Genomic DNA, 19,257 nt, shown 5'->3' with positions numbered 1-19,257 from the left:
ATTAAAAGTTCAGTGAGTGGTTTTGATTTGCAGACTCCGTTTTTGGCACGTTTTATTCCAAAACCGGCAAATGACCAAAAAGTGAGTGGAACGCTCACAACATAATTAAAAAATGCAAAAAGGCTCAAAATAACAAGATCATACCACTACAGTCTACCTGCAGAGCAAACCTTAAACCAAACTGACATGAAACTACAGTGAAGATCATAAAACAGCTCTTGTATCTTAGTTTTATTTTCAAGCTGACAATTAAAATCCTAACAGGGGTTCTGCGTGATTCTATTTCTGCTGCGCTAAAGACGGAAAGTGGCCTCTTAATGGGGAACGTTAATTTCATGGAGCGCTCAGAAAAGCACAAGCCAGCCTGCTCCTTCTTCACATCCACCCACCACCCCTTTCAAAGTCCACCATGGGGACATCCACCTTCTACCCACACCTCCATTCCCTGTATATTTATCCTTCCTCCTCACCTTAAAATGCGCCACACAATGCTCCTCCGTGTTGCAAATTTCCACAGTTAAAATATTTGCCCCAAGGTTTAGGATTATTAAGCAACCTCTGTACATGTGAGTCACCGCTTTAATTGCTGAATTCCTGTTATGTTTGTGTGCTCTCCTTGCAAACAGAGGGAACACATGGACATCTGCAGCTCCTCCATTAGCACGCCATGTTTTCTGTGTCCATATAGACCTTCTGCAGCATTTGGTGTTGGGAAGACTCCAGATAGTTTAATGCCGAGATGACTCGCATTGTAAGTTGGTTTTCTAAACGCGTCTTTCTGAACAATCACAGATGCTTGCTTTCTAAACTTCACAGCTACCAATAATCATCCCACACAGGCTGAAGCCGCCTCACCGGCCTCCCACACTCCGCTGCACAGTGCAGGGATGCTGGGAAATCTTAGAGAAGTGCTGTTATTTTCTTCCTGGACAGAGTCATACTTAATGAGAATATTTGTTACCTTTCCATTTTTCAAATACAGCTGTGTCAAGTGCTTTGAAAAGTGATATTGAAAAAAGAAAATGCAATTCCTTGGCTAATCATAAACCTCAATCAATGATACTCCCACTACCGTGCCTTAAAAAATGCCTTTTTGAGGGTTTTCCTCCATAGTTTGTGCAAAACCGATGATTTAGCAGGTCCGAAAGTCCCTGCCAACTTTTTCTGTCTCAGAATATCATTTTTGCCTTATAATTTCACTAAAAAAACAAAAACCAAATGCACACAAATGTGTCTTTATTTAAATATGAATGTTGTACACTCATTTTCCCCAATAAATGATTAAATAAAAATACAGTCTTGACACAATTATATAACAATATAAAAGCTAGCATTAATGGGCGAAGACGTCTCAATGTAAAAATGGTTCAAACGACTAGACAGCAGATCAATTTAATCCAAATCTTTGCTTAGAAACCTTGGAAATTCTGTTATGTCTACATTGAAAATTCTTTAAAAAATTTCCTGTGGTTATTTAGTGACTCAAGAGCTGTTTTAACATTTGAAAAAACACACAGAGCTGATCATCTCCTTCCATTCGTAGAGCTCCAAACTACAATGAATAAGAACTGGAGGTTATAGAAAGTAATTTATTACACAAACCAAAGCTAGTTTACAAATGCAGTTTCCAGTCATGTGCATGTGAATATTCCAGTATGAACAAACTCACATTTCATATTTACAGACTTTTGCATACAGCGTGGTTTTCCTGTTGCTTTGTTTATGTCACTGCTTCAGCATTCCAAACAACAGGATTTAAAATGACAAGAAAGATCTAAAAATAAAAACGACATGTAGAATAAACTTGAGTTGCTTTTACATTTAGTCTTTTCACCCAGGATTGTTTACAAAAAAAAGAAGAAGATGAAGCCAGCACTGGTGGTCCTAGCAATGCTTTCAAACGGGCAGCCGGGAGGCCAGCCGTTCTCCTGAGTGCTCAACACAAAGATGGCCAGAGTAAAGGACAGGCCTTTCAGATCTACTGCAGAGAAACGCAGATAAAGCGCCAAAACTAAGCCTGAATAAATGAGTACGGTACTACTCCTCCCTCCTCTATGCTGTTTAAAAATACTGTCAGACATGTTTGACATTTTTAAAAGCTTGAAACCAAAAGTACAAGACAAGACTGGTTTTGGGATCAGGCTTCATCCTGTAGACCAGGTAGAAGAACAGAAGGCTACGACTTTAAGAGCATGAATCTCTGTGTTGAAGAAAAACAAAAAAAATGTCACTAATAGCTGGTGATGGATTTCCGAAATAAAAGAAAAAACTGATTTTTTGACTACAATATAGCTTTTAAATAATTTTGATGATCCAACCTGACATTTCTGAGGTCCATGCACTTTGAGGACGAGGAGTTCACTTTTGTCTCAATTGTAGAAGCCGTTACCAACAGTTCAATTAAATTAAAATGGTATAAATGACATCTCGGCTTAAAAAAGAATCTACGCGCCACTTATGTTTGTTCGGTTTTTACACGCCTTGAGAACTTGTGTGCGAGTGAACAACACATTCCTGTCCTTGTTCTTTGCCCTGGTCTACACCCAGAGGAAGATGAGGATGATGAGGCTGCTCTGTGCAGTGCACATTACCAACGTCATCCAGCACAACTTGGATTCAATCGCATTTTTCTTAGTTTCAGCCCAAATCAACAGAAAAACTGCGAAGGCCGACTCGTCACTCTTCAGGACAGAAAGGTGCAATTGAGGCCAGCGCATTTAAGCTGTGCAGACCTGGTCCAAGGGGAACATTCTTTCCAGAGCAACGCTGCAGTCTTCTTCTCAGATTCTTACAAGTAGCACTCCGACCAACACAGAAGAATCTAAGACCAAACCGAGCATCCTGCAGATTTGGGTCAGTCGAGCAGAATTAACAGCAGGAAAAGACGAGGTGGCACCGAGCTGTGCATGCGAACATATCACCTCTGTTTAAAAAAGAAAAGAAAACACCCAATGGCACGCGACTGGTTTAACTTTCAAAAGCTCTTATTTATGAACACAATCTGCTGCTAGGAGTGCTGCTCCACGCGCTTTTTAGAATGCAACCAGCAGCGAGCATAAATATCAGATACCTAGTTTGACATCATCAAAGAAGCCTTAAATCCATGAATGAACGATGGGGGCGATAATGAACCGGTTTCCAGCTGTACTCATTTAATGCACAGTCCTTTTGCCCCATGAATCTGTCAACTCACCCAGGCAGGAAACTAAACCCTCTTACTTTTGACCAACTTAGCAGTCGGGTTTTAAACAAGAACTGGAAGCAACTTCTTATCCTAACAAGTGTATGTGGCTTGAAAATACTAAAAGCACCAACTCTTCGCAGGTAGCTGGTGTAAATTTTCCCAACCTGATGGCACACCCACAGGTGAAGAGAAGGACAGCAATAGTCATTTACCGTTCTCCCACCCGTTCCTCTCTTTTTTACAGATTCCCCAACCCAAGTCCCAGAGCGAATGAGTCCATCAGACAGCCCGTTTACAGTGGTAGACCTTTGCCTCACTGGTTTTTTTTTTTCCGTCCCCACCCCCCTCCCGAGCCCTCGCCCCAGGCACACCAGCCAGGGTTAAAATAGTCCATATATGCCCCGCTGTTTTTACAGCAGCACACATTTATTGCTCTTCTTTCCGCGGCGGGCCTGGAGCGCCGCTCTGGTGGCCATCTCAAACACCTCTCGTACGCCCTCCTTGGTCTTGGCAGAGCACTCCATGTAACCGAAAGCTGCGATGCGTCCGGCCATGTCCCGGCCTTCCTCCGACTTCACCGGCTCCTGTGGGACGAGAAGCAGGAAGGAGGTTTTATAAGATACAGAGAAATCTCAACATCTATCGCTTTTGTTGCCGTTTGGTTTCACTGAAAACAGAAAAGAAAAAAAAAAGTCGGCTACCTGCTTCATTTTGGCCAGTTCTCGGCGTGTGTGGTCATCGTTACGGAGATCTTTCTTGTTTCCTACCAGGATGATGGGGACATTTGGACAAAAGTGTTTGACCTCTGGAGTCCACTTCTCTGGGATGTTTTCTGTCATTTCAAAAGAAGACCAAATCATTTCACACATTTAGGTTTAACAAAGCAAGCATCTCCATTTGAATACTTCACTAATAACTTGCTGAAATCTGCATTCAAAAATCTAAGTCAGTCGACTTTCGAGAAGTTTTCTGTGACAACATTGATGTCACAATCTAAAAACCTAAAAATAACGCCTGGGGGAAAAAGGGGAAATGAAACGAAGATTTGCATAGGAATGTGACGTCAGAGGTTACGCTTCAATGCGCTTGTGTGGCGTGTACTTACCCAAGCTGTCGGGACTGTCTATAGAGAAACACATGAGGATGACATCAGTGTCTGGATAGGAGAGAGGCCTCAGTCTGTCGTAGTCCTCCTGACCGGCTGTGTCCCAAAGAGCCAACTCCACCTGAATAAAATCAATCACGTTTATTTCAAAGGAAAAGTCAAGCTTTTAGACACTGAGAGAACTTCATTGTATGCATCATCATGAGATAAATGTATCAACTCAAACCCAGAGTACTGCTATCGCATAGAAAAGCATCATGGAACAAATCTAACCTGTTTGCCGTCGACCTCTATGTCAGCGACGTAGTTCTCAAACACAGTGGGAACGTAGACCTCAGGGAACTGATCCTTACTGAAAACAATGAGAAGACACGTCTTCCCACAAGCTCCATCCCCGACTATCACCAGTTTCTTACGGATGGCTGCCATCCCTGAAAGAAGACAGGAGAAGGACACAAAAGTTTTGATCACCGAGTCACAGGAAGGAGGCGCCATTTATAATAGGAAGTCAGACATTTCTCAAGGTCACATTTTAGGCACCAGTGGGAACATGATCACTCACAGCAGACTGTACTTTAGGAAAGTAAAGTGCACGTGCAACACCTTCACTGGTACATCTCCCCACATAGATGGAGAGAAGCACTTCTAAAGGTCAAGACCCAGATTCACTAAACGATTTACAAAAAATAAACAATTTAACAAAAATGCTTTGACCCTCATAACAGAAATAAAGGCCTCATCTTCAAAGAAAGACATTTTGGGTTCCCTGAAGTCATTTAAAAATGGAATGACCTTTTGACAAAAGAAAACAAGCAGACATACAGGTAAGCAGGGATGATAAGATAATGTTAAATAAAGAAGCTCCTGCTGGTTATTGTTGTACTACAGGTTCTCCTCCATCTCTTTACATAGCACCTAAAAAGGTGTAGATCAGGAAGTCACACTTAGCTAGAGTTTCAGTCATCCCTTAAATGAAAACAATAACAAAAAACATTTAAATGAGGAAGTGCCGCTAAATAATTTATTTTAGGAATATTTTATTTTAAAATGGTGTCAGTGTCACTGAACAATGTTCTACTGATGCCAGTCATAAATTCACCATTTCAAGCACTTTTGCTTGGAGGTGACAGTAAAGAGAGGAGCAGATGAGCGTTTTTTCTGGTGGTCCCGTGTGATTTATGTGATGAACTGACTGCAGGGCTGTTGTCAGTTGCAAACTTTATCACTTGACTCTGCAAATTAAGTCAAAGCTGGAGTTGCAGTTCGCATGTCGAGAAAGTCTCACCAGTTAGGGATGTGTGCAGGACTAAGTTTCAGAGACTTCAAAGCAAGTTATTCATCGGAGTGCAGAGATGCTGTGGTTCTGAGGTGCGAGTATCAGTCCATCAGTTGTACCTTTGGTGATGGCAGATGCCTGAACCTTCAAGCATCCTTCAGACATAATTACATCTATGGACATGATAATTGCCACTTCTTAAGACCCACTCCAATGACAATGGTATTGTTTTATATGAGAATTTAGGTATAAAACTGCATTTCTGATTATTTCTTTATTCAAATCGTGATGAATCAGGAGTGGATAAAAACCCTTTGGTTTGAAAAAGCTCGTTTGTACGCAGCAACTGAAGTAGGCAGGCCACAAGCTCCCTGCTCTGCTCCAATTCTGATGCATCCACTTGCAGACAGACATATACATTAAGGTATACATTTTCCTCATCCAATCTGGCTCAAAACTGTACGGCTGGATAACTCCGATATTGTTTGCCGTTTTTGTTGCTCTGCTAATGTTTGCTTGGGGTTGTGAGGAGCTGTAAGCTAGGCAAAGGAATGATGGGATATCAGTGTAAGGTTACTTCCACACCAACAACTCAGAAACGACAGGTTTCTTGATTTTGACTAAAAATGACAGTCATAATTAAAAGACCACCGGGACTGATTTTACAATAGATACAACTATTGTTGGAGTGGGACTTTAAACAGAGTGGCAGTTAAAAGAAAATAAAACCACATATTTAGATGGAGTAAAAACAAACTGAAACAGTGTGAGTGTAAAGAAATGCCAATTAAGTAGGAATTGTATACAAAGGGCATCAATGTAAATTTAAAGCATAGTTAGTTCCTTTCACGAGCCAGTTTAGTGAGAAAGAATGCACAGCAGTCTGACAGAGAAGCCGTGCTAAAGAGGCCATTTTCTTCAGTGTGATGAGTCAAGGGAAGGTAGCCGTTGGGAAAGTTCTCTATAACCCAACTCCACAAACAGACACTGCCTTAATTTGGAGACAAACAACTGGCAGGAAAATAAAATCACTTTTTCTGTCAAGTCTTCACTGCGGTGGGCTACAGACCCACTAATTAAAATAAGTAGCCAGACCAACATTCAGCTAGTAGCTTTGTTTATAATCAGTTAAGTTCTATCAACAGCCGATGAACAAGAATGTTTATCATCTGGAAGTGAGATGCCACAATGCACTCTTCAGCAAGTGTCCTATAAATGGTCCATGATTACGCTTAAGTAGGACACTAGTGTCAAAAAACATTAGACCATTTCCTCTATGACCCAAGCACTGAAAGAGAAGACAAAAATGAGGACAGCTCTAGCCTCGGGGTAGATGTATAGTCGGGGTTTGAATAATGTGACCAGTGGGTAAAATGTTTCATCTGCATGCTTCACACAAATGTCACCGACTTGTCTAACACCATAGACACAATCTACAATGGTTCTTAGTTAACAGTAGCTGGTAGACAATTTTGATGAGGGCTTACTTTATACTGCCTTCATTGTTAGAGAGAGCTATGGCTGTAATAATTCCGACAGGATATTTCAATCATGTGATTGGAAAATCTGCTGATTTTAAAATCGTACCTCAGACTGTATCGTTTAAAATATAAATATATTTTGCTTATTGCTCTGCTTCCCTGCAAAATGTTTAAATGAGCTATTTACAGGTAGAAATATTTTTTTTCCAAAAATTCATTTTCACTAGCTGGATCTTCATTTATACTTTTGATCAAGAACCCTCAAAATATTAATTAACAGTTTGTAATTAATGTAGTGGTTACATATAACAAATGTGGGGCAGTCCACATTTATTTTTTATTTTTACAGCTGGTGTTAGCTGAATAATTTTCACAAACTAAGGTTACATATATTATAAAGAACTAGGTTACTCAAAAATACTGAAATACCACTAATACACCAATGACAAAAGGATCATGTAGCATTAAATTAGTAATTGTAAATCTAAAACACAAGTTACCCATTTGTACTTCCATGACAACTCAAATTCTTATTTTGTATGGTTTTATTTAGGGTTAGGGACCCCATCTGTGCCTAATAGTGTTGACAGTGTGATGGATGGCTGATTGCTCTGCCCCCGTTACCATGCAAATGTACCTCACCACCTGTGCCAGGGTACCACGTACACCAATACAGCACTGTGGCAGTGGGGTTTACTCCAGACACAAAGGTCGACACCAATTTTCTCAGTCACAACCATTGACTGCATACGAGAACTAGACTGAGTGACGCCCCCTTACTCGAATTTCAAATACGAAGTACCCCCTGGCTCCAAGAAGCCAAAATCCCATAGACTTCTATAGAGAAATAAACAGCCATTATTCAGTCATAGTTGTCAGAATAGCCATTCTTGCTCTACCACTTTTACCACAGTTTTTTTTACATGTTCTTGCAAATCCTACTTTTTTCTCTCCATGTTTAGTAAAAGTTATTCAAGCTTGAAACTGGCCAATCAGATGCCTCAAAAGTATGTGGTTTCACGTTGAACATTTGAAAAACTCTTGAGCCTGCTTTCAAGTGATAGGGGTGTGAACTTCCAACAAGCTCATTCCTGATTGGAGAGAGTAGTTCCCATAGAAATTATGACTTCGACCAATCACAGCTTACTGCCAATTTCTGGCTCCAACATGGCAACCGCCAATAAATGGTGACTGAACTGACTTCATTTTGTTGGAGCAGGAAGTAATCCAATTTCTATAGGTGACATCAAAGTCTAGCTCTTCTATACAAGTCAATGGTCACAGCACAGCAATACTGATTTCAGGTTGCGGGAATGACGCTAGCAGGCAGAGCAATAGGAACCAAATAAACTGTACCTTAGAGTCAAACAGAATCTGGCACAAAATGCTTTAAAGATGTAGGTATGAGATGCAGAGAATTCAATAAATGCATTAGACACTGGCCTGGATCAGTGGCTGAGGATCCAGGACTTTGTGTGTACCATTTGCAAAGATTTTAATGCACTGACTGGGGTGTAGATATAAATCGTTGAAGATGATGAATATTTAACCTCATCACTGCCACTGCCTTTTCCTACCAATTACCTCAAAAGTACTGATCAGCTGACAGAAAAGCTTTTAAATTCAACTGTGGTTGGGATTCTATACATTTGCTCTTTTAAAAAGAAGGAAAACAATGCTTGCATAGTCCTTTCTGTTTCAAAGGTGTTGCATGTGTTACAAGCTCACACCACAGCTGCGAGACGACCTATGCAACTGGCAGTTAAGTCAAGCTGTCCCAAAACCTGCCTTTATGCCAAAGTTAACGTAACATTTAATGAAAACAAGCCATAAGTTGCTAGGAAAAACAATAACTGACATAGGTGCTGCCAAAATTAGAAAGAGCTTGCAGTACAAAAAAAAAACTGAGGGTAACTGCCAATATTACGAACCATCCTAAAAGTAAACATGTCTGATGTGCGTTGAATAAGAAATCATGCTTACTGCGTAAAGCATCTCATAATGCTGCTCATCACTACATGTCCTCTATCAGTGCAGGAATCTGCCATCAACAAATCTCAAAGAAAATCTGGTTATTTCAGTAGGTTTTGGGTCAGCTACAAGCAATTCTTCTAGAGATGAGTAATGTTAAAGCTAATTATGTGTAATCTGCTCACCGACAAAAGGGGAAATGTAATTAGCTTTGACAAGCAAGAAATGGCATAAAAGTTTAAGACCAGCAAACACCATTTTATAAAGAATTTATGCTCAGAATGTTGACTTCAGATGGAAAAATTACACGTCTTAATGCGTCATCAATTTTAACCATCTAAGAGCTTGACGTGAATAAAGCAAAATGGAAAAGTCTATAAAAATGTGTTTTTGTTGGCTATATATATATTTTAGTTTAAGTTATTTTAAAAATATTATAGATCTTTATATATAACAACAAAGAAAAACATTTGGGATGTTAAGACTCCTTTACAAGCTGTTTGTGAACTATACTAAATAATTTTAACTTTTCAAAGGTTAGACATGTGCTTTGTCAAGTCAGGCTCATCACACCTCATTGTGGGTGCAAGGAAAAGGCCGCACTACTTTTAATAAAAATAAAATCTAAGTCAATATGAAAGGGTCGCTCTGTCCCCATGTGGCTCATCAGAAAACTCGTCTGTTGTGCGTCTTAAGCAAAGAGCCTCAATCGTCGCATTTAAAAGTTGCATCTTGGCTGAACGAGCTCTCAGTGGGTGGAAACGACAAGCCGCTGGGTGGGTCAGCAGAAAGATGGCGTAATCTCGGAGGCAACAGATGGCTGGAGTCCGCAGTGGAAGAATGGGTGGGTGGCCCGGGTCCAGAATGGAACGGGCAGAACCGTGCCACATACAGAAGCTCCCCACCAGAACAGCAGAATTTAACTTACTATTTTAGATCGAAACTGGGTCGTAACCCTGATGCGTTACAACAAATGTTAAAAATTCGGATTAAATTGAAAGTATGTATTTTACCAGAATACCTTTAGAAAATCATATTTAAAGAAAAGGCTTACAAACACGTCAAAAAAGAACCTCATGATCATTGTGGCTGGAAAATGCGGTCCCGTTTCAAAGCTTACATTTTCACATTTGAATTTGTTTCTAAGTTCATTTTTTACAACTGGAAATCGAGAAAAGAGAAAAAAAGTCTAGAAATTTCGTTTTTTTAAACGATTTCACCCGAAACGGGTTGGTTTGTGACAGACAACCGAGTTGCAACAGCGGAAGAGACTGATATTGAGGTCGGTTAGGGGAAAAGCGTACTTAGCTACAGTAAGTTAGCTTTGTTAGCATCTCAGTACGGCCTTTAAAGCGAAGTAAAACTCCACAAAATAATCGTTTCAACTTTTCAACTTAAAAATATAACATATTAAACACTCCACCAGGACTGGGGGTTAGTAAAAGTAGCTTACCTTCTATGTATGTGACCTTGCAGTAAAAAAAAAATGGTCAGAGGTTGAAAAAGCTAAGTTGCTTCCCGGCTTTATCGACTCGCTTCCTCCCGTTTCAATCTGATACAACAAATTAGCTGTCGGGAGCGCGCTGCCACGGTTTGTATCTGGGGGAGGGGTGGCGGGCACGCCGCTGAGAGCCACGCCTGCGCGGGCACGACGCTAGCTAAACTGGTGCTGCTTTTGCTGTCAGGTTACCGCAGTGCTGAGACAAATAAATATAACATATTTAATAGGAGAGATGATAGCAAATACATTCCTCGTCAGTTGTAGAGAAGAATTGATCATTTATTAATTAACTGGATTAAAAACGATTTTGATGTGGCATGAATCGCATTTCATTGCATTTATCTTTTTCAAATAGAGGTATCTTTGTGTTAAGCCACTACATAATAGTGGCTTAACACAAAGCCACTGTGTAGTGGCTTTATACAAGTCATTTTATTCTAATTATCTTTGTTTAGTTGTGTTTCCTGACAAGTCATTTTCCTTATTAATAATTCTTTTTCATGTCTATATTGTTTGAGAAACCACATTTTGCAGAGTTCAAGAGGGTCATTAAATTAGACACAGATTTGTTCTTCATATATTATTTCTCCAGTAATGGATACTTACAATTTGAATGAAGCTTTCCTTTTTTCTTTAACATTTTAACACAATATTTTGGTATTCGATTGTTATTTAAATGCAACCTATTCCCATTGAGGTGACTAGAAAAAAAGGTGCCATACGACTAAACAGTCTTATTCTGGTGAGGCAAGATTTGTTTTTGTAAATTGTCACACAAACATTGAGAGAAAAAATTCGAACTAATTTATTAGAAAACTAGAATTTATAAGAAAACGAGAACAACAAATTAAATAAATTCTAGATCTAAAATTTGTTTCTGCCTAGACTAATTCCCACAATGGCTCACCGTGGACACAGCGCCACCTGTTGGTCAATTTAGGTACAAACCATGCAGGATATTGGGTCTAGTACTTTATATGTCCTACCAAAAACTAAACGATTTGTCTTAGATCTACAGAAATGTATAATTTAAAAAAAAAAAAAACTATTTCAAATCCTTAAAAGCATTCAAATCGCAAACAAAATGACCTATGTTCTACATAAAAAACATGAAAACCAACTAAAACTCTGTTACTGATTTACAGCAAGAAAAACAAAACTATAAATAAAGCATTTACAATCCTTTTTTTATTTCATGATGGGGAAAAAGAAATTTATAAGAAAACTAGAACAAAAAAATCTGTGCAAAAGTCATTGTACACAAGGAAGAGTGTCAATAGTTCGAACAAGTTCAAAAACGGAGACTGAAATCAGAAAAATGAAAATGTTTGTGAGTGCCCTGATAGAACACCGTTTGATAATGTGTCATTTCTGGTTTTAATACAAATGGCCAAGAAAAGAAGTCATATGCAAAACAGGTGAACAGATTTAAACAGATATCGCCATCTTCCTTTTATTTTTATTTTGGCACCACTTTTTGCCCAAATGTTGGATTGCAAACATGAACAGTTGATGCATTGCTCTGGAATTGAATGGCACTTCTTATACAAATCCTCATGAAACACATCTGTCTCCGCTGATCCGTTTACTTACAGATTTAAAAATCTGGGAAGTTACTTTGATCAATTTCACCCAAAAGAAGTCGAGTTCTTTCTAATTATTGATTAGAAGAAAAATGAAAAAAAGAACGAAAATCAAAGAAAACTGCAAACTTTGAGCTAAATGAATCTTCAAACATCAGCCATAAGATAACAAAAGATGTAAACAAACGGTCCCACCCGCACATTTATGTGAAACACACTGAGAACCTGGAACTTTGTCTTTTTCTGAAGTATTTCTCCCCCGACTGTTTCGTACTTTCAAATGTTTCGAAAACGTAGTGTGCAGAAGACAAAAACAAAAACTGAACATGGATGTTGGGTTGAAAGCCAGACTGAGCAGACTCTGCCTGAAACCTTCAGACCGCCAACAATTCTATCATTTCCCAAAAACCTCATCAAAGTTACTTGCAGGCAAGAAGCTAAAACGTGTGTCATTGCTGATTTTTAAGTGAAATGCAAGCTGATGTGGACTCCAAAGCTCACTCATTTTCAGAGACACTTATGTCAAATTTAGACAAGAACACCACAGAACTGAAGTTTTTAAAATGGTTTATAAATTACAGATCCTGACTGTAAGTATTTCCACTCAGAAGCTAGATTTCATCAGATCAGCTTCAATCTTCTGACTCGTTTTTGTACACAGTAACATGAGCCGAGGGAGAGGATAAATTAGAGCGAACACAATTTTATCATCATAACCTCCCTCTGTCATTTTTCTGTCACCTTTAATTTACACCAACTCTCTCTCTGATGAATAAAAAGAACCAGAAAGCTGCAGACATCTCTCAAAACAAATCTTTTTCAACAAATACTCTGAAACAGCTTCTATTTTGTGGCTTTAAATTTGGAGAAAAAGTCATGCAGCCGTCTAAATGTTGTTACTCTTTGCTGCCTATTTAGATTGAAACTGATGCAAAGAGGAAACCCTGAGTCCATTCGGATTTTAAAATGATATTAAGGAAATATGTGACTCATTCAAGAGATGGTAAGTAAAATAGAAAATGCATTTAACCAAACTTGATTTATGAAAACAGAACAATGATAGTTCAAATGTGCAACATTAAATCTTCCTGGCTTCTATTGTCACACCAGAGAGAAGCTCAAATGTTTCTGGATTGTATAGAACTGAGAAAAGTGGTTTGGTTGTAACAGCCCATCAGCTTTTTAGGTGAAAAACGTCTGGCTCTGAATGCGGAGACAAAGACCCCAGACCCAGGAGCTTCTTCTTCAGAATAAAGTGACTTGAGTGGCGAATTCCACATCCAAACACACAAGTTTGGTGTTTTGTAAACCAGTTAGAAGCTCTTGTTAAAGTTAGGTTTGATTGGGAACCTAAAGTGATTAGGCGTCTTGGAAGAGTCTAGTTTATTTGGACATCCAATGCTTTAACCATCTGTAGGAGTGAGCCCACTTTTCTGACCTTCAGGTCTGCATGAAGGTCAAATGAAAGGTGTCCATCACTGCATCTTTGAGATTAAAAGGTCACAGAGCTCCTCTTTTTACCATCAGTTTCGACTAATGACAAAGGCAAAATTTCACAATCTAAGGAAACTATGGAATCTGCACACATTTTTCTCCAGCTCTGGAAATGCAAACCATGTAGAAGAACTTTCTGGACACCAAAATAAACAAATCAATATAAGCCCACCAACATACTTTAGATAGATTAACACTGCTGAATTCAGACCTGGAAGGAGAAATGCTGTGGGAGTGAAAGATTAAATGAGGGAATATAATCCCATTCTAGTTCAGGAGATTGTAAATGGCCATTTTCTGGAAGGAAAAAAAAAACATTTCATCTAGCACTTCTGTTCATCTTTCAATTTGGTATTTGAGTTTATCAGCAGGACCAACCTGCAGCAGCTTCTCTACTCCAGCAGGGCGGTGCCAGATACAAGCCTCGCCCGCGTTTCTGTTCCACGCCTGGTTTCCATCTTTGAAACCAGCGGATCAGCAGCTCACGTCACACCTGCAGCCGTTTCTCAGAGCTCGGGACGACACTATTAGACCAAGTCTCTTTTTTCTTTTCAAAGCAGGCAAAAGAAACAAAGATGGCTGCTCTGAAAAAGACCTACAAAAACATTTTGTACACTCGTTTAGCTATTTATTCAGAAAGCAAGAGAAGAGACACATGAAGCAGTGACCATAGTTCTGCAAGTTGGTATTCAGTCCAAACAAGACAGAAAGTTTTGACTTTCAGCCGAATGTAGGAAGGAGAAGAATGAAGTCATCAGTTTACCCGAATAAGCTGAGAAAAAACATCCAGCCTCTTTAAACTGAAAGCACTGCACAGTCCTGTCCCAGTACTGCCCATCATGTGTATTGTCTCGCTGTTCGAGATACCCAGTGCGGCTCTTACCGTCGTCACTGAACACGTTTACTAGTCAAGGATGGTGAAAACACTAGTATTCTTTCCCGTGACACCAAATCACTGTGTGTGCGTCCGTTTTGCTATGATCTAGTCGGTGCGTCATCAAAAATGATAATGCTGGACTCTGGGTGCTGCACTCCGCCCGTTGGTGGCGCTCCAGCGCTCTGTGATCCAGACGATGAGGCGGAGGCACCAACGGTTCCTCCTGCTGCTCTCGGTGTGGAGGATGAGGAGTCGCGGGCGGCTGGGAGGAGCGGCTGCAGGTCGGTTCTGACCTCCTCGTCCTCTTCATCTTCCTCGTCGTCCATACTCGGCCAAGCAGACTGATCCTCCACACGCTTTAGACGCTCATTCAGAGCTTTCAGGGCCAGTTGTCTGAGAGGAAAACAGAGTTTAAAAACTAAAGAAAAGTCTCTGCAGTGCACAAGCCTAGATAAAAAGTGAAAATTGACAAAAATAGGCAAAAGTCAACTATAAGTCCCACTCCAAACATCATTTGATGTATTGCAAAATCGTTTCCACTGGTCGTTTATTTATGATTATGCTGTTTTTAACCAGAATCTAGGACATACTTTCTGCAGAGCGGCAGGAGTTCATTAGAAATTCACCTCCGAGTTGTGGGTAGGACTGTTGGCGTAGAGTATGCCCGCTTACACTTCCCATCATCCATCTGTTTACACGCTTTCCCGATAATTTACAGCCCTTCACAACCCTAACCTGGCACCATCTGAGCAACAAATTTAGCGAGCATTTTTGAAACCATCTGGCGGTTGATCCAGATTCCAGCTCAGACGAGGAAAAAAACAAAAAGTCGTACATGGATCTATTCGTCTACGTGTGGATGCAACGGAATGGAGCGGAGCAGGGAAGCGTGTGGGCGGCCAATTGTAAATTTTAAAGAACTACAAACTTTTTCAAATGGCAATTTAAAATGCCATGAGAACATGTTCAAAGCATGAATTTCATTGGAGTTGGTCTTTTTTTAAAATCTGTATAGTTTGTTCACAAACGAAGATCAAATAAGGAATAGAAAAGTGAATTCACAGCCCAAATAAAACCATTCTAGAACCACTGCAACTTCAGCTTCTTATCATTCCATCTTCTTATAACATCTACACATCATACTTGGATCCTCAGACATTAAGAGGAATTCTGAACAATGACACAAACAGATGTCCGGGTCAAACGGTTGGTTTTGCTGGATCTGCAGCTCTGCTCACCTCCTCCTCTCAGCATCCTGTGGGTCTGTCCCCGGCAGGCTGATGGTAATGGAGGAAGGAGCTCCCACGTCGTATCGCTTCACCATCTTTCTGCACACCTTCATCTTTACCAGAGCCGAGTGGACGAGTCCTGCTAGCAGTCCGACAGCCGGCTGCACCGCCTCAGGGAAGAAACTTGCAAAGGCAAAGTGGTCCGACATGTCCCCTCGGCCCCTGCTGTGTCTCTGGTAGAAGCGCAGGTACACCCAGCCAGACAAGGAGCCATAGCTGAACGCGGCGAGGGGAGCGGAGTCGTCGAGGAGTCCAGACAGGCGGAGTAAGGCCAGGAGAAGGAGGACCAATGCTGGAGCAGCTTTTAACCTGACCTGAGATCAAAGAGGAAGAGTTTTTAACACAGGAAACTAATTTCTGTTTTTTGTGTTTCTTTAATAAAAACCAAGAAAGATATCAATGGATGGAACATTTTAAGAACCTCCACACATCAGGTCTAAGTGATGTTAGTAATGTTTCAGCTTGAAAAAGAAAAACAACAAAAGCTTACAAAGACCAGAAGAGTAAACAAACTATACACTCAAGAAGTGTCAAAAAAAAAAAGAGCCAATAATTGTATTCTGATTCTAGAGGTTTGTGTCGCAGCTAAACCACTAAGCAGTTATCTGAAAAATATTTAGAAAACTGTTGACAGTCTTAACACCTGAAACTGATTCCCCCCCCCCTTTTTAACAGATGTTCCCAGAACTATGTTCCAATGATAATTTATAGTTTGCAATGATCACCTGTATCTCCTGCAGTAATACACCACAAGTAAATCAATAAAAGAAACAAAACTATGACCACATTTTAGTATCCGACAACAATGAGCATAACTTTTTGCAGCTTTAAACTTGATTTTTTTATGTTGACGCTTTTTCCTCTACATGGTAGTTTAGCTCAAGATTTTGAAATACTGAATACTATTTATAGCAACAACAACCAAAAACTTTCTGAATAGCTTCAGCTTTTTTTTAAGGCCTTTACACACAAATTCATTTGCACATTTCATTTGAAGTCATAATCTCATGTGGATACAGGAGTCATGTTCTATCCAAATCTATTGAGATTGGTGCAACCATGGTGCTTCTCTAGATACATAGAAGAATGTAGGATTTTCCTGCAACACAAAACTGCACCAGAAGATGACCTACACACGTGAAGCCTCCATTTCTTCTTTGAAATGTCTAGGTGGACATTTTTTCCCCCCCGACAGTACTGCTTATGAACTGTCATGCCATGAGCTTTTGTGGTGTAGGTGTGCTTTAAAATTATTCCACATGATTACTTCCAAACCAAAAAACACAGAAACCTGAGAAACCACAACTGCCAAAACCAGATGCTGAAGTCTCTAAGCCGCTTAAAGGGATAAGTAGCCCGATGTACAAAACGTCACAATGAACTGTCAAAATAAATAAATAAAATACAATATTCTTGGCTGTGGTTTCATGGAAGGTAGAACTGGTGTGACAAAGAATCTTAACTTGCTTTACAACTCATCTTTCCTGTCTTACAGGAGTGTAAGACAGGAAAATGTTTATGTTCTGCTTTGTGGCTTTAAGCAAATATATTTGTTACAACAAAGCCAGAAACCAACCAAATGTTCTATTATCTCTGTATCCAAATGAAGTAAACTCAATAGAATTGCTGTGTATTTGTGTAATACTGGTATGGCTTAAAATAAAGAGACAAACGTGTTGATTTCATTACACCTTTAACCTCACCTGTGGTACTCTGAGCACTGTGGTATCGCCCATAGTCTGCTTTAGTGCTACCAAGACCCCTCCAAGGAAACCGGCTACTCCATGAATACGAACAGCAAATAAGAAGTCCAGGTCAAAGGTGGCCACGTAGGTGAGTAGGTAAGACAGACCTGCGAGGAGCCCTGCAGACACATTGACCACTGCAAAAAAGATGAGGAGCTCCAGAGCCCCCCACAGTGGCTCCAGCAGACGTCCACAGGCCATCACTGTCCCCACACTCGCCGCCATGCCCCACACGTGCTGTTCCACCACTCCGTGGGTCACCAGCGTCCACACCCAGAAGTTAGGTGGAAAAAGGAAGCCCGGGGTCACTCCCAGGGCGTACGTGGTGTCAGCAGCCCACGACAGCAAATAGAGCAGGACCACAACGGCACTTATGGATTTGACTACCACACTGGTGCTTGCAAGGGCAGCCAGGAAGTGCTGCCGTGCCACAGGCAGATAACGATTCATCGTGGTCTGTAGTGAAGCTTAACAGTAGGACTGATGATTCTATCACAGAAGCCCCTTGGCAACAGGTGAGATGTTAAAAAGTAGAGGGAGAGTCTTGTGAGAATCCACAGGGCATCAAAATCCAGAAGCTTCTGCGAGCCTTCATCCAGGTTTCCACCTTCAATGATTAGTTTAGGAAGAGTTTTCTTCTCAGGTCTGTTACTTGAATTTAATGTAAAAAAAAAAAAAAAAGTTCAAATCCATACAATATTCTGATACCAATATAATGAAAAAATATATTTTCTGTGAGAGAAAGTAACAGACTTTTGGCTTCAATGGTCCTTAAATGTATGATAACTTCAGCGAATTAAATATTTTAATTATGAAAAACGTCTATCAAAAGTTCTATTAAGTGTTAACAAGGGCCAAAAGCAGCTCTTTTTTTTAACAAATACTATTCAACAAACCTTCCACCTCCTTATTACTTAAGCTAGGTTAGCTGGTAAACACGGAAGAGCTAAAGCTAACTAGCGTCAACTGTGGAGTTTACGGTTACTATCACTTATGCTCTTCACAAATACGAAGGCTACGTTTACTAAGAAAGTGCAGCTAATGTTAGTAAAACCTGACTGACTAAAAACAGAACTCCTCCGGAGCTCCACTCCTCGGTGTTGAGCGCTCTCGGACGGGGCTTTTCCACAGGTTATCCCGAGGTTTTTCCGTATCTTGAAGAAACAGGCCTTTAAAGAACGTTTCCGTTGACGGCCTAACTCGCCAACAGTTCACGTGTTTTTACACCGATCCATCTTCACTCGTTAACGTCACAAGTCCCGTAATTTCACCGAGAAGTTTGGCTGAGAATTTAGTGATTTATTTCCAGGCACTTGTTCTCTAACACTGTGCTAACCATTGCGGCGCTTGCTAGCGTCATCAGCATCCGGTGAAAAAGCGTCACGTAACCTGAACGTAACTGCTGACCGCAAAGCACGCTGGGAAATGGATTTCAAACAACACAAAATGACTAACAAAAGTAAAAACACGAAAAAGCTATTCTACAATCGTACAATCATGTAAATTAAAGTGACATATAAAACTATATAGAAAAACAATATCTTAGTTTTAAATAAATATAATCTCCCAATCCCCATACATCAGTTTAGGTAGAGAAATACATTCTTAAATCAATCACATCTAACAATTTTTTCAAAGAAGATTTTATTTTATTAATCAGCAAATTTAACTTTTTACTGCTTCCCTTTTCTAAAAAATAACTTTTATTTTCAAACAAACACTTTTTAAGAAAATTTTCAAATTGTTCACAT

At 40.0% G+C, this 19,257-nt stretch overlaps 2 protein-coding genes across 3 annotated transcripts; both read right to left on the bottom strand.

Moving 5' to 3' along the window:
- Positions 1 to 1,573: 1,573 nt before the first annotated feature.
- LOC101167618 (rho-related GTP-binding protein RhoA-B) lies at positions 1,574 to 10,595 on the bottom strand. Of its 2 annotated transcripts, none has more exons than XM_023956423.1 (5): positions 10,471 to 10,595; positions 4,563 to 4,720; positions 4,290 to 4,410; positions 3,886 to 4,016; positions 1,574 to 3,768 (listed from the first exon to the last, which is right to left on the bottom strand). In XM_023956423.1, exons 2-5 carry the CDS (start codon positions 4,716 to 4,718, stop codon positions 3,595 to 3,597), a joined length of 582 nt encoding a protein of 193 aa, XP_023812191.1. In that variant the 5' UTR covers positions 4,719 to 4,720; positions 10,471 to 10,595; the 3' UTR covers positions 1,574 to 3,594. The 2 variants fall into 2 exon arrangements, with proteins under 2 accessions (XP_023812191.1, XP_023812192.1); XM_023956424.1 differs by lacking the exon at positions 10,471 to 10,595 and adding an exon at positions 5,575 to 5,596.
- A 1,159-nt stretch (positions 10,596 to 11,754) lies between these two features.
- On the bottom strand, positions 11,755 to 18,944 carry tmem115 (transmembrane protein 115). Its single transcript, XM_020704481.2, has 4 exons — positions 18,570 to 18,944; positions 17,465 to 18,157; positions 15,711 to 16,075; positions 11,755 to 14,865 (listed from the first exon to the last, which is right to left on the bottom strand). The coding sequence occupies exons 2-4, from the start codon at positions 17,954 to 17,956 to the stop codon at positions 14,571 to 14,573; spliced, it is 1,152 nt and encodes a 383-aa protein (XP_020560140.1). The 5' UTR covers positions 17,957 to 18,157; positions 18,570 to 18,944; the 3' UTR covers positions 11,755 to 14,570.
- Between the last annotated feature and the right edge of the window lie 313 nt (positions 18,945 to 19,257).

Source organism: Oryzias latipes, chromosome 7 (assembly GCF_002234675.1).
Source record: "Oryzias latipes chromosome 7, ASM223467v1".
In the NCBI taxonomy this organism is placed as follows: Eukaryota; Metazoa; Chordata; class Actinopteri; order Beloniformes; family Adrianichthyidae; genus Oryzias; species Oryzias latipes.
Note: the sequence above shows the minus strand (reverse complement) of the source record. Positions and strands in the feature narration are given on the sequence as shown.